Below are 12396 nucleotides of genomic sequence, written 5' to 3' on the forward strand. Positions count from 1 at the left end.
TTCGCTACCAGGGAGCCACAAAGATCCAAAGATAGAGAGGCAAAAATACAGCGCTCGGGGATCTTCGAAATCCCACCCTTCCAATCCAGCCCACAAGTGAGGTCACTGAACCGCTTGAAAGGTGGAGCTTCTATGCAAACCTATTCATGCAAGTGTCTCAATGCTAAACCCTGCGTCCTATACGGATGAAAATCGGTATGGCTAAAGAGCAATACATCCCGTGGCTATAGTGAAAGGTCGATTCAAGTTGGAGAAGGATATGTTTCGTTTATATCAGGCGGGAGAAGATTGTTCATATCGGTTAAATAAATAACCCATTACCGCATTCAACACAAAAAACTACGCATTCATTGTATGTTATTCCTTATAATTATGTTGAGGTATTTGTAATCTCATTATCTCCGGGCGCAGTCTGAGTATTTGTGAAGGGACATGTGACCGGAGCGCCCCCGCGTGGCAAATATAGGGATTTATGAAATCGTCAAACATTTGATTCTGCCGGGACACCGTAGTATAATGAATCCGGTCAGCGTTCATTTCCAAGTAAGGCTAGTTTCTCTTTCTATGTCAGATAGCATTTATTAATGTCATTCAGTGATACGTTTGTAAAAACGTTGACTGTGTATAAGGCAGTGTAGACATTTAGGTCGTAATTCTGTAAATTCGAGTTGGCCTTATTGCAAGCCACAAATTTAGCTCAGATTAAACTAGCTAGTTAAACCAGTCAATTAGCTTGCTGCCTAGCATTAGCCCCCCGGCTCAGCGGATTCAAGAATGTCGTACAGGAGGACTCTACAACTTATATGCGGGGTCGCTGGAGGCTCTTCTGCCGTGGTGTTAGCGGTGGCCGTGGCCGAGTCCCGCGGGTGTTTTGGAGAGCAAGGGAGAGAGAAGACGAGTGTGTGGAGCCGGTTTGGTGTCCTCCAAGCAGCACAGCCGGCATGGACAACCGCAAACCACACACCGGTGCCGTCCGGACCCGCTTGGGAATTTAACTGGGATAAGTAAGTACACCGCGCATTACTTTATCTTGTTCTACATTATTGATTGTTTGTGAAAAGTTCATTTACTGGTGTTGTGTCTTATGTCAGTGCTGGGGATCACCGCTAGTGTGCGTAAAGCTTCTAATCCCATCACCTGTCATGACTCCTTACAGGAGGGACCCGTCGGCGTTCACCAACGGGAAAAAGAAGGAGAAAGCACCAGAAGACCTCACCTCTGAGCCGGACAACGGGAAACCTAAAGCCACACGCAATATCCTCCTCATCAGACACTCCCAGTACAACCTGAGTGGAAACGGCGACAAAGAAAGAATCCTCACGCCATTAGGTTATTTTATTAAGTTTTTACTTTTGTTGGTTCTTTACTTGTCCCCGTGTTTCAAATTGGCCGATCTACCACCGTTTCGTTCGTAAAAAGTTGAGGCCAATCGGTAATTTCTTCCAAAATATTCCATGCATTTATATTGATCTTTTTGCATCAACAGAGACCATTAATTAACCTACAAACATTAATCTGAAAATCGGATGAATCCTTGTAACAGTACCTTTGTCTTCTGTTCCTTAGGCAGGGAACAGGCCGAGTTCACAGGCCAGCGGTTGGCTGCTTTAGGCCTGAAGTATGACACCCTAGTGCACTCCTCCATGTCCAGGGCCACGGAGACGGCGAACATAATCAGCAAACACCTTCAAGGTCAGTAATTGAGACACAAAAGCAGTAATAATCGATGGAATTCATTTTGGTAACCCTGTTCTGTATTACAACAAACAATATTTTAGGGTCAGTTATTTCCTATTTGAGAAATAACATACAGCTTTATTCTTATGAGGTTCAGTGGATACATACGTATACATTTGACTGCAAATTAACTCTAAAGTTGAACTTGACTTTCTACTTTTTCAGGAGTGGAGCTGGTCAGCTGTGACTTGCTGAGAGAGGGAGCTCCCATTGAACCCGTCCCCCCAGTCACACACTGGAAGCCAGACGCTGTGGTGAGACCAGACTGCTGCTTGTTGTAGAGATGGATGAGGATATGTTCAAGTGTTTCCCGGCCAATATATGCATTAGACACCATCGATTTTAATCAAGTCTCTTGCCAAATTTGGCTTTGCAAAGCTCCAAGCCAATTCTGGGGTTGACTTTTAGAGTTCGGAGGGTTCAAGAATACTTTAGAGAGTAACGTTGTTGATTCCGATAGCGAGAGGTCAGTTCTCACCTGGCAGCGCTCAACCTGTGTGCCCTCCCTCCAGCAGTACCACGAGGACGGGGCTCGCATCGAAGCCGCATTCCGCCGCTACATCCACCGGGCCGACGCCAAACAGAAGGAGGACAGCTACGAGATCATCGTGTGCCACGCCAACGTCATCCGCTACTTTGTGTGCAGGTGTGTGTGGTCCACCGATCAGGTTCCTCGGTTGTTGATTCCTGCTTCTGTATGGATCCGTCCTGTTCATTTAAACGGCAAACCAGCACATTTTGACATTGCCCATTTTGTATGGGCTCAGATTTTAATAGGTGAGGTCCTTTGCAAGTAACATCATACACAGGAAAACAGGTAAACAACCTGTCAGCACCAACTTGGGCCGATCAGCGACAGTGGTTCCTATACCTAGAGTATAACAGTGCATTTGCATTCAATCATATGGTAAAGATAAATTCCTCAAGTCTTTTCAATGAGCACTACTCGTACCATATTGCATTAACAGTAGTACTACCAGAAAACACATATTTACCTACGCTGGTGTGTAGCTTCCAATTGATGTACTTCACTTAGCCATTAATGTGATCCTTGCGTCTGCTCCGTGTCCCTCAGGGCTCTGCAGTTTCCCCCAGAGGGATGGCTGCGGATGGGCCTCAACAACGGCAGCATCACCTGGCTCACCATCCGTCCGAGCGGCCGTGTGGCTCTCCGAACCCTGGGAGACTCGGGCTTCATGCCCGTGGACAAACTCACCCGGACCTGATGTCATACGCGTAGCACAGGGGTCGGTTCAGAAGACCTAGGATGGAGTCATGCAGTCGTCTACTCAAGTGTCTTGCAAATAAGCTGTTCTTTTGTGCTTTTTTGTAATTTAACTACCATAAATGCTATCCAAGATGCTAGTTTTGTAGTGTTTTGTGAGTCACTCCCGTGCCATAGTCTACCTACCTTCAGTGCAAGGGAGTCCAAACAACCAGTAGACTTGTTAGCTCAACTGATTTGTGCTGCAAATATCTGGTTCAATAAGTCAGTCGAGAAGCTTCTGAATGTAATGTATAAGAGTTCATCCCAAAAGTGTCTAATCTTTAATTTTATTAAACGAAAATTATGTATTAAAAAAACCACATTTCTACAGCTTTTGTTATCGTGAATGACGCAGAAATGCTTTTTGTACCGTGCCCTCGATGTGAGGGTCTTTCAAAAGTCTATGAAATTGTGCAATAAAGTTATTGTTCTGTAGTTGACTTTTATGCTTTACACTGGCAGAATATTGGGAAGCAGGCAAGAAAATGCAGTAGCAAGTTACGTACGGAGTGAAATTTTATTAGTCGAAAGCAAAAAATCTAGACATACAGAAAACGCGCCATCACCATGAAAGTATTTTCCTTTTTTATAAAGCATAGAATGCCAAAAGCACAATTAGCAAGTTTAAGTATTTAGGTGCATTTTTTTTTTTGCAACGTTCCACATTCAAAACATTGAGACCAGGATAAGATCTTTGTCACCTGAGAGCACAATTACAGCAATACAATCCTTTTTAATGAAGTAGTCTTGTGCTCTCCAATGAAGGCTTCAGTTACACGGAAATATACATTCTCTTCCTCATGGACGCAAACTGACCGGTTCTGATGTGTAGCCGAAAAAAACGGACTTAAAAAGTGTATACATCGTTTTTCTATCCAAACTCGTACAGTGTGCGCTGCTCAGTCTGATTTATATTTAACAAAAATGTCAATTGAAGGCTGCCTTTACTGGTAGGAGACAAAAAGAACGGTTGATCTAAAACCCAGTAAAATGTTGACCAATGAACACAGGTCATGTTAAATTAATTGGGTACCAATGTCCACAGCGGTGCCCAACACGGCTGCCCAGTGTCTGACGTCAAGAACGGCTGGACAGAATGACAGGTTTGTTTATATTTAACCAAATGTCCATTGGTTGAAAAAAGTAAGGCAATTTCCTTAACCGAGGACAACACAGGTACTGGCAGTTACTTTACACGTTATAAACACTAACCCTTTGTGCTACTGACTCACGTACAAAAAAAACATTTAAAATATTGACTTCCTCACACCTCACAGGAAACCTCACTTTTCTTTTTACCCATCAGTCACACGTGCACATCACAACCTTATGCGATGATGTTTCCTGTACGCTGTATGGGGTTATTAAGTACCATTCACAATTTCTACAAACAATTTGAGACGCTTGTGCATATTTCCGTTGGGGGGGGGGGGGGGGGTTTCTGAGCGCTGGTGCTACTCATCGGGGCGGGGACTGGCGGAGCTGTACTGGAAAGGGGGAGGCATCTACGCAACCGGGGTTCCAGAAATAGGGGGAGGGGGTCTGGGGAAATGGGACGTAGCTAGAGGGGGTTGAAGTGTTTGAGGCGGATGCGATGCAAAGAGCTGGCGTGGGCCGGGCTGTAGCGACCAGGGCTGAAATCTGGCGTGGAGGGGCCGAGCCGGGCCGGGCTGAAGCGGCTGGCGGGAGGCCCCAGGGCGCTTGCGGGGGAGCTGGGGGTGTGCGGTGGCATCCTGGGTCGCTGTTTCACCACCGCAGGGCTGGGCCAGCTGGCAGGAGAGCCAAGGTCACTGGTTATTTTAGATCAGGAGGACTCCCATGTTGGACTTTGCTTTATTGTGACGACATGCGCTCTATCACACACTAACCACTGTGAAAAAGTCTTTTTTTAAGGATATATTGCGAGTACATCCACCTATATTAATGTGGGGAGCCAGTCCAACACAAGAGATACAGTAGATCCTAGTACGATGTACATGCCAAAGTGAAGCACCAGACCAGCGCTTTAAATGTACAACTAGAGCATATTGAAGTTGAAAGGTGTCAGATTAATCTCCTACCCGTTAGTACGGGGGAGTCTTTCAGATGGGGTTTTGGGAGTGTTGATAGTAAGACACTTATAAACCAGGAGGGACAGGCTGGCCAGCCTTTTTAATTTGTGGAATATTTCGGTTATAGGGTTTTATTTATTCATTTATTATTGATTTTGAGCTATATGTTTGTTGATATGTTACACATAGCGACTCTAAGATTTAAAAGTGCATAGTTGTGTGTTTACTTTTTTGTTGAGAGAACTGACGAGAACTTGTTCTGAAAATTGTGCGGACAGAGTGGCGCGACTCACCTTTGCATGTCTGATTTGGAGTAGCTCCTCATTGTGCTCTTCCACTTGTGAATGCTGGGGAACTGCTGGGGGCTGACATCTATGGCTTCTATTGCTAACAGGGCCTCGCTGTCCAGCTTGGTGGGAACATCCCTGGGAAAACGTAGGGGAACACAACACAGTTCAAAAGAAAAGAAAGAAAAACAGCGGCGTAATGATGTGATGTGGAGCGAGAAAGTAAGAAACCCACCCTTCAATGAAAAGGCTCTTCCTGATGCGCGGGGGTGGGGGCGTCCTGCTCAGGAACTCGTTGGAGCTGTTGAAGGACTTGTAGGACGACGACGAGCCCGAGCTGCTCAGGTCCCGCCCGCCGTGGTCCCACGACTTGGAGCGGGCGCAGAGGGTGCGCCCCGAGTCTGCCCCCCTAGTCCTCTGGCCCAGCGGGCCGTCCACGTTCTCCTGGGCCTCCAGGTACTCCTCCGAGCTGCTGCTGCCGCACCTCTTCCCCCCGGCCGGCTCCCCCTCGTCCTCCGCTCTCCAGGCCTCGGCGTGGCCCAGCGACAGGCGGCCCAGCCCGGAGCTCAGCTGGGCCGCGGCGAGGGGGACCGGGGGCGGGCTGAAGGAGGAGCTGGAGGAGGAGTCCCGCAGCTCCCTGTGCCGGCTGCCTCCGCTGCTCCTCCTCTCCCGGACCCCGCCCCCGCCAGCGGAGCCCCCCAGGGACATGTGCTCGAACTCCAGCGTGAGGTCGGAGACGGGCGACAGCAGCAGCATGGCGGAGGACGCCGGCGGGAGGCGGGGGCGGGACGCCTTGTCCCCGTTGGGAGTCCTGTCCCGCCCGCCGCCGGACGCCAGGGGGGACGCGCAGGGCTCGGTGCCGCACGCCGCGCCGTCCGGGGACGGCAGCAGGCCCTCGCCGCCGCACAGCAGGTCCACCTCGGCCGCCGTCTCGATGAGGTCGGCGCCGCGGCGGTCCCGGGCGCCGGCCGCCGAGCTGATGCTGGTGAGCGCCGCGTTCTGCCGGTTCTTCATCTCCTCCCGGCTAAGGTCGTCGCCCTCGTCCAGGAAGGCGCCCACCGAGATGGAGTTGCAGAACTTCTTGGGCTTCCCTGCAAGAAGGACGCCGTCGATGGGAAACCAGACGGACGACGTGCGACCAGAAGGACGCCGTAAACGTTGAGGCCAGGCGGTCTCATGGTGCGGAAAAGGGGGAGGGGCGTACCTGGAGATGGCGTCCGGAAGCGGTTCCTGGTCTCGTTCTCGCCGGCCTCTTCGTGCGCCCGCTGGCTGAAGTCCTTCCTGCTGAGGTAGTCCTCAAACTTTCGCAGGCCTTCCTGTGAGGCCAGGTCCACGAAGCAGTCCAGGAAGTCCCAGTACTCTGCCCAGGTGTGGCCGAACTCATGAGCCAGGTTCCTGTGGATGGATAGAGAGAACGAGTCACAGAGATTCTCTCTGAAAATACTTAAACCTCACCCGGTCACTAATAACTAAAATAACTCCTCAACTTAAGAAACTACTACCTATTGTTCTGATTCCTATTGGTACTGTGCACTTTTTTATCGAAACGTGCTTGTACGTTACAGCAATTCAAGTGTTTGAAGCTGCTCCGATTTTGATGGTATGCTTTAATAGTTCAATCAGAAAGGCTATTAGATTAAACTGGCGGCCAAATTACCTTATGTAAACTCTACCTAGTGTAAACTCTCTCCGAGAGCTTATCAGTATGCTGCCCTCACACTGCGTTCTCGGACAGAACTAGACAGCTAGATAACAACCTTCAAATCCTCCAATAAATCCAAAAGGCTTTATTTATTTATAACGTTTACTGAAGTCTTCATGGGATTTGTGCGCTTAGGATTCTAACCTCTCAAAATGTATGTGTGAGGGCTGATCCTTACCTGCCCACCCTCTCCACGCCGCGGTCAGGGTCAGACTTGAGGATGTGGTGAACCTGCTCCGCTCGGTCTCTGGGCGGCGTCTTCCACGCACGCCGGAACTCGAACGCCTACAGAAGACACCAGCGGGATGAACCCCAATCAGCACAACAGATCAATTGGTTGAGGAAGTGGTGGTCGAAAGAAACCAAATTCAAATCCATTTCAGTGAAAGTGATTCATGTAGGTAGGTAAGTAATCAATCGGGTTTTATTTTAAACCCCTACTTTGGAGGGGCTCAGGGGGCCGGCGAAGGCTTTGACGGACATCAGGGGATCCATGGGACTTCGAGCGTGGCGCGGGGACAGCGCGTTGGAGAAGCTCTCCGAGGGCTCAGGTGACCAGGGAGCACCAATGATAGGCTGGGAGGAGTTGTCTGTGGCCCTCATTAAGGGTATGTAGCAGCGGTCTGACACAGAGGTGGAACGGACTGTCACGACATCATCCAACTTTTGCCGATGTTAACAAAGTGTTCTCGGGCATTTGATATTAAACCCATTGGTATGGTACATCGGATCGGATTACAAACTGTAGTATGGAGATGAAATCTAAAATTAGAGCCGCTCAAATACATTTATTGTTGCGATTATGAACTCGGGTAACAGCGCTGTCGATTCCTGGAGAGAAACCTCTATCTTGTACCTTCCAAGTAGTCCAGGATCTTCTGCTTCACTTCTTGGGTTTTATTTTTTCTATCACAAATCACCTGGGGCAGAAAAACAACAACAGAAAGGAGGCGGTTAGCAAACAGTAAAGTGCCGGGGTCGTTCGGGGTGACGAGTTGTTGTGCCTCGTCTGTGTTGATATTAGAGAGCTCTGGTGACTAATGTGAATATAAATAACCGTCGGGGTGTGAATTCCGAGAACCTGCCATATCATGGCAGCTGGATCCAACATAGCCTTAGGCTGAGCAGAGAAATCTTACCAACAAAGCTATTCAGACGACACCAGCAATACAAAAAGTATGTTTGCCGAACAGCAATGGAATTTACTGTTTGTGTTCAAGGTGGATCCTCGACACCTAGTGCAAACAGCCGGCTCTAGTTCACAACTAGGTCAGTAGAACTAAAAAAACCTTTAGAAGCAGTTACTCACTTCACATGGCTTCTGGTCGTACTTGTTCTTGCGGTTCTTGTCGACGTCTGGATGGGAGCACAGAACGTTGACCACGTGCGGACACCCAAACTTACAGGCAAAGTGGAGAGGAGTCTCGTAGCCCTGGGTGGGGGACACAACGTCAGCTGAGGAACCTTGAGGGTGGGCCATTGTGATACGGGATAACCGAACGCACCACTCTCTGCCTTGATCATCACAGTTTCCATTGCACAAAAACAGAAAGGAACTACACTGTCCCCCAGTTAACACACTTCTTTAAATGATCAACCAGCCCCAACGCAATCCATGCCTTTACATTGTCTATTTGAAGCCAAAGAGAAGGGGTCACTCACTCCCTTGTCTGGGGTGTTGAGGTAAAGGTCTACTATGTAGCGGATGCGTCTCTGCAGCATGTGCTCCTGGTCGTCGGGGTACATGAGGCGCATGAACTTAGGGTCTTCCAGGGTGTCCAGCAGCAGCTGGGCCATGCCCGCCTGGTTCTCCTTGGCTGCCACGTGCATCACGTTGTACCTGCAGCCCTCCTGCATGGCCACACACACAAAACACAAAGGAAGGCATTTAGAGTAGACACTTTTGAACAATACCAGCAGCAAGGTCTAAAACAGAGACAGATAAGACAGTGAAGACGGTTTTTACAATGGTTGCCAGGAGCGTCCGCCATTTAGAGATCAGAGACACAGACAAGGTGAAGGTATTTACAGTATGTAAACTGTTTCAAATCCGACGGGTTAGACCGACAAAGCATCTCAAACCGAACCGAAAGCACAGAGGACGGAGCCCCAACGCATAAAACTAGTTCTACAAAGTAACAGTGGCCATGGGTAAAGCAAGGACGTTGACAGATCGACAAATTACTGGTGCGTCTTTGCATAAAAGACACACCAAAAGTCTAGGGCACCGCAGTTAATACGCGCACACCCCCCAAAACCCTTTCATTGCGAGTCTGACACCGCCTCACCTGCACTATGGTGGGGTTATCCCCTGAACCTATCAGATATCGGGGGTTATTCCAGATGAGGTCGTTAAAGGTGCTCTCGTCGCCTTTCTCCACTGACTTCCTCAGCTTGGCGGTGAGGTCCTGAGTGCGGGGGCTCTTGAAGCTGTTGGCTCGCTCCCGGTTGACGGCGTCCGCCTCCGTGTGATCTAGACAGTGACAGAATGCACTTGAAAACAGAAGGCACTGCCCGTGTATTGGACACTAATGTTCGATAGAGTTCAATATAGGTTTCTATAGTGTGACCTTTGGCTGTGGATAGTGCACTGTAATGTGTGATGCATTGGCGCTCTGCATTAAACATGGTCAAGTACGGTTAGGTATAAGCTCTCTCTGCGTCTGTCCACTTTAAAAAAAAAAACAGGAGGGCATTGCTTCAAAGTAGTTATTTAGAAACAGGATGTATTCTCAGTGTCTAATGAAACTAACCTAAATGTTTTTCCCCCGCGCAGAATACATTGTCCGTCCAGTTAATTCTTAATTAATTTGAAAATATGCTTATCTCCAGTGCCCTAGACTTGGATTGCAGTGAGTGCGAGCTCTTGTGCCTACCTTTGGCCATGACTGGGCCACAGGAAGTGGATTTGCTGGGGGAAGGGAAGTAGTCACACATCCCCTTGGCGAACTTCTCTGCGTCCTCACGTGAGGGAAAGGCTTTGAAGCGAGCGCCCTTAATCATCTTCACAACCTGAAGGGCGTCCTTCTTGTCTGTGTACACGTGTGGTCTCTCTGTTTGGGGGGACGGGGGATGGGGACAGGGGGGGGGGGGGGGGATACAACAAGATGATACAATGCTCTCCTTTCCCTTAAAGCATCTCTCTCAATGGCCGGATATTTAAAGCATGGCACAAGGTGGATGTATACAAATACTGGACCGGGGAATTATTATTGCCATCCGAAACTTCGGCCGATTTGACCGGAATGTGCAATACCGGACCAATATTTGTAGCTTGCATGTAAATAGCCAGCATTAAACAACATATGCACCATTTATATTTTATCTCATGGCGTTGTATATTACATGAAAAACCATCATACCATCACAATATTATTTTAGCCAACATATACCAGTGAGGATGGGACATTGATCCTCAGTCTCGACTCACCGTTTCTTGCCAAAACGTCCTCCCACAGCGGACACACTCCGTAGAAGAAGGTGGGCGACACCTGTGCCGCCTTGGAGGGGGTCTCTGTCCTCGGCTGAGCGGGGTCATCCTCCGAACTGCTGGAGCCGGTCCGCGAAGGAGCCGGGATCTCCTCCTCCTCAGGGGGGTTGAGCCCCGAGCCGTAGCCGAAGTCGGCCTCCTCGCTCCCAGCCTCCAGAGGGCCACGGCCGACAGCGGCCGCCGCCACGGAACACGTTGCGGGGTCGCTCCGGTCGGCGCCGGGGCCCCCCGAGGCGCCGGCGCCAGAGGGGCCGTCCGTTTTGGTGGCACCGCTCTCAGGCCCGGCGAGGACCCTGGCCAGCTTTCTCTCAAAGATGGCCCGGGTTGTGGCCGTGATTGGGCCCAACTTGAGGTCCGCTCTGGCCAACTCCTGCCACAGCTCGTCTTCGCTCAGTCCCCTCAGCCTGCTCAGAACCGCCTCCATGCTTCAGCTACATGGCAGAAATGGAAAGATCAGAGACCATGATGTGATCTCAAAACGCCATTGCACCTCGGCACAGTGCTTTTCATTACATGGATATCCATAGAACATCAACACACCTACATCAGAATGGCAATGGAGCAGGGGGCAATCAAGAAAAAGTAACATCAAGTAATGAAAAAGTAAAGCACCACTACTAATCCAAACCACCAAGCTAAAATTGTCAACATTAAGACCTTCCTTAATGTATCACTGCCTTCCAACCTATTTTGTACATTAGCTGTAAGACAGCAACTGACACTGCCTTATTAAAGGCAGACCACAAGAGTTGTATGCCATCCGCTAGCTAGCTTGCTAACCAAACAAGTAAGTAACGCCAACAATGCCGAGAGTGAAGGACTGGAAGGCTAACACGAGAACAGACGACGCAACACCAAAACTAAAAACGAGCGATATGTGAAACACGGGAAGCTAAATCTGAGAGCTGCCATGATGTCACTGTGGTTAAAACAACACATCTGACATCATTAGTCGATGTGATCGTAAGCTGTCACGCCCAAGTATACCATCCGTGGAGGGCTTTCGTGATGCACGAATTTGACATCGTAGTGATCGTAAGACAAATACCGCCTTAGGTGCAATGACAGCGAGAACGCACATGCCTACTTACCGAAGATCATTTTATATCTTGCGTGAGCAATACAAAGTCTTCCGTTTTTTTAAAAGATAAACAGTTGTGTAGACACAATGCTCAAGATGGTCTGGAAGAGTGTCATTGTTTACAACACGTTGTGCGCATGCTCAGTGTCCGAGACGTAAGACATCGAAAGTTGTATTATAGCAATTATATTCGATTAATTACAATAAATGTGAAGATTCTAAATATTAATTGTAAGATTCTAAATGTTAAGATATGCATGACTATTACAACTTTTATATTATGGCCACTTTTGAGGCAATGCTAACTTTGTATCAGTAAAAAGCTAATTTATGTGGACGGTTGGTCAAATAAAACGTTTTAAAACATTTAATTCTGTAATCTAATGTTTGTCAGAGGTGGTTTCTGCAACGAGTAATAACAAGCCGGTTATGAAACTAAGGGAGATTGTCCCTCAGCTTAGCTAACGTTAGCTAGCAGTTTGCTTTCCCGACCATAGGTTTACACGCACGTTTGTGTTTGGACAGGCCGTGTCGGCGCATGCATATATTACGAGACCATGAGTTTGAGCTCTTCTTCCTTTTCTTAACATGATTATCATATCGGTTCATGCCCACCTCCTCATCAACTCCCTCTGGTTAGGGATACGGAATAGCTGCAGGCTGCTGACCCTTTGGGATGTACTCACCGCGACGCTTTCAAACCGCCCTGCCTGAGGACCCCAACTCCCTCTCGCAGATGCCCGACTTAAAAACGAAGTTAACCCAATCTCAGAAACTGGTC

General features: G+C 48.7%; 2 protein-coding genes across 7 annotated transcripts; one reads left to right on the top strand and one right to left on the bottom strand.

Annotated features, from left to right (window-relative positions):
• Window positions 1-511: 511 nt before the first annotated feature.
• pgam5 (PGAM family member 5, serine/threonine protein phosphatase, mitochondrial) lies at window positions 512-3439 on the top strand. 2 transcript variants are annotated; one of them, XM_079743062.1, is made up of 6 exons: window positions 512-1004; window positions 1157-1329; window positions 1567-1692; window positions 1903-1991; window positions 2250-2383; window positions 2813-3439. In XM_079743062.1, the coding sequence occupies exons 1-6, from the start codon at window positions 775-777 to the stop codon at window positions 2961-2963; spliced, it is 903 nt and encodes a 300-aa protein (XP_079599188.1). In that variant the 5' UTR covers window positions 512-774; the 3' UTR covers window positions 2964-3439. The 2 variants fall into 2 exon arrangements, with proteins under 2 accessions (XP_079599188.1, XP_079599189.1); XM_079743063.1 differs by having other exon boundaries at window positions 2253-2383.
• A 63-nt stretch (window positions 3440-3502) lies between these two features.
• Window positions 3503-12326, bottom strand: ankle2 (ankyrin repeat and LEM domain containing 2). Of its 5 annotated transcripts, none has more exons than XM_079743023.1 (13): window positions 12302-12326; window positions 10475-10965; window positions 9921-10097; window positions 9333-9517; window positions 8707-8895; window positions 8354-8476; window positions 7901-7964; window positions 7486-7667; window positions 7223-7329; window positions 6547-6737; window positions 5578-6433; window positions 5349-5480; window positions 3503-4773 (listed from the first exon to the last, which is right to left on the bottom strand). In XM_079743023.1, the coding sequence occupies exons 2-13, from the start codon at window positions 10956-10958 to the stop codon at window positions 4566-4568; spliced, it is 2898 nt and encodes a 965-aa protein (XP_079599149.1). In that variant the 5' UTR covers window positions 10959-10965; window positions 12302-12326; the 3' UTR covers window positions 3503-4565. The 5 variants fall into 5 exon arrangements, with proteins under 5 accessions (XP_079599149.1, XP_079599150.1, XP_079599146.1 ...); XM_079743024.1 differs by having other exon boundaries at window positions 12231-12322; XM_079743020.1 differs by lacking the exon at window positions 12302-12326 and adding an exon at window positions 11626-11738.
• Between the last annotated feature and the right edge of the window lie 70 nt (window positions 12327-12396).

The sequence above is a fragment of the Pollachius pollachius genome (genome assembly GCF_949987615.1).
Source record: "Pollachius pollachius genome assembly, chromosome: 1".
Classification (NCBI taxonomy): Eukaryota; Metazoa; Chordata; class Actinopteri; order Gadiformes; family Gadidae; genus Pollachius; species Pollachius pollachius.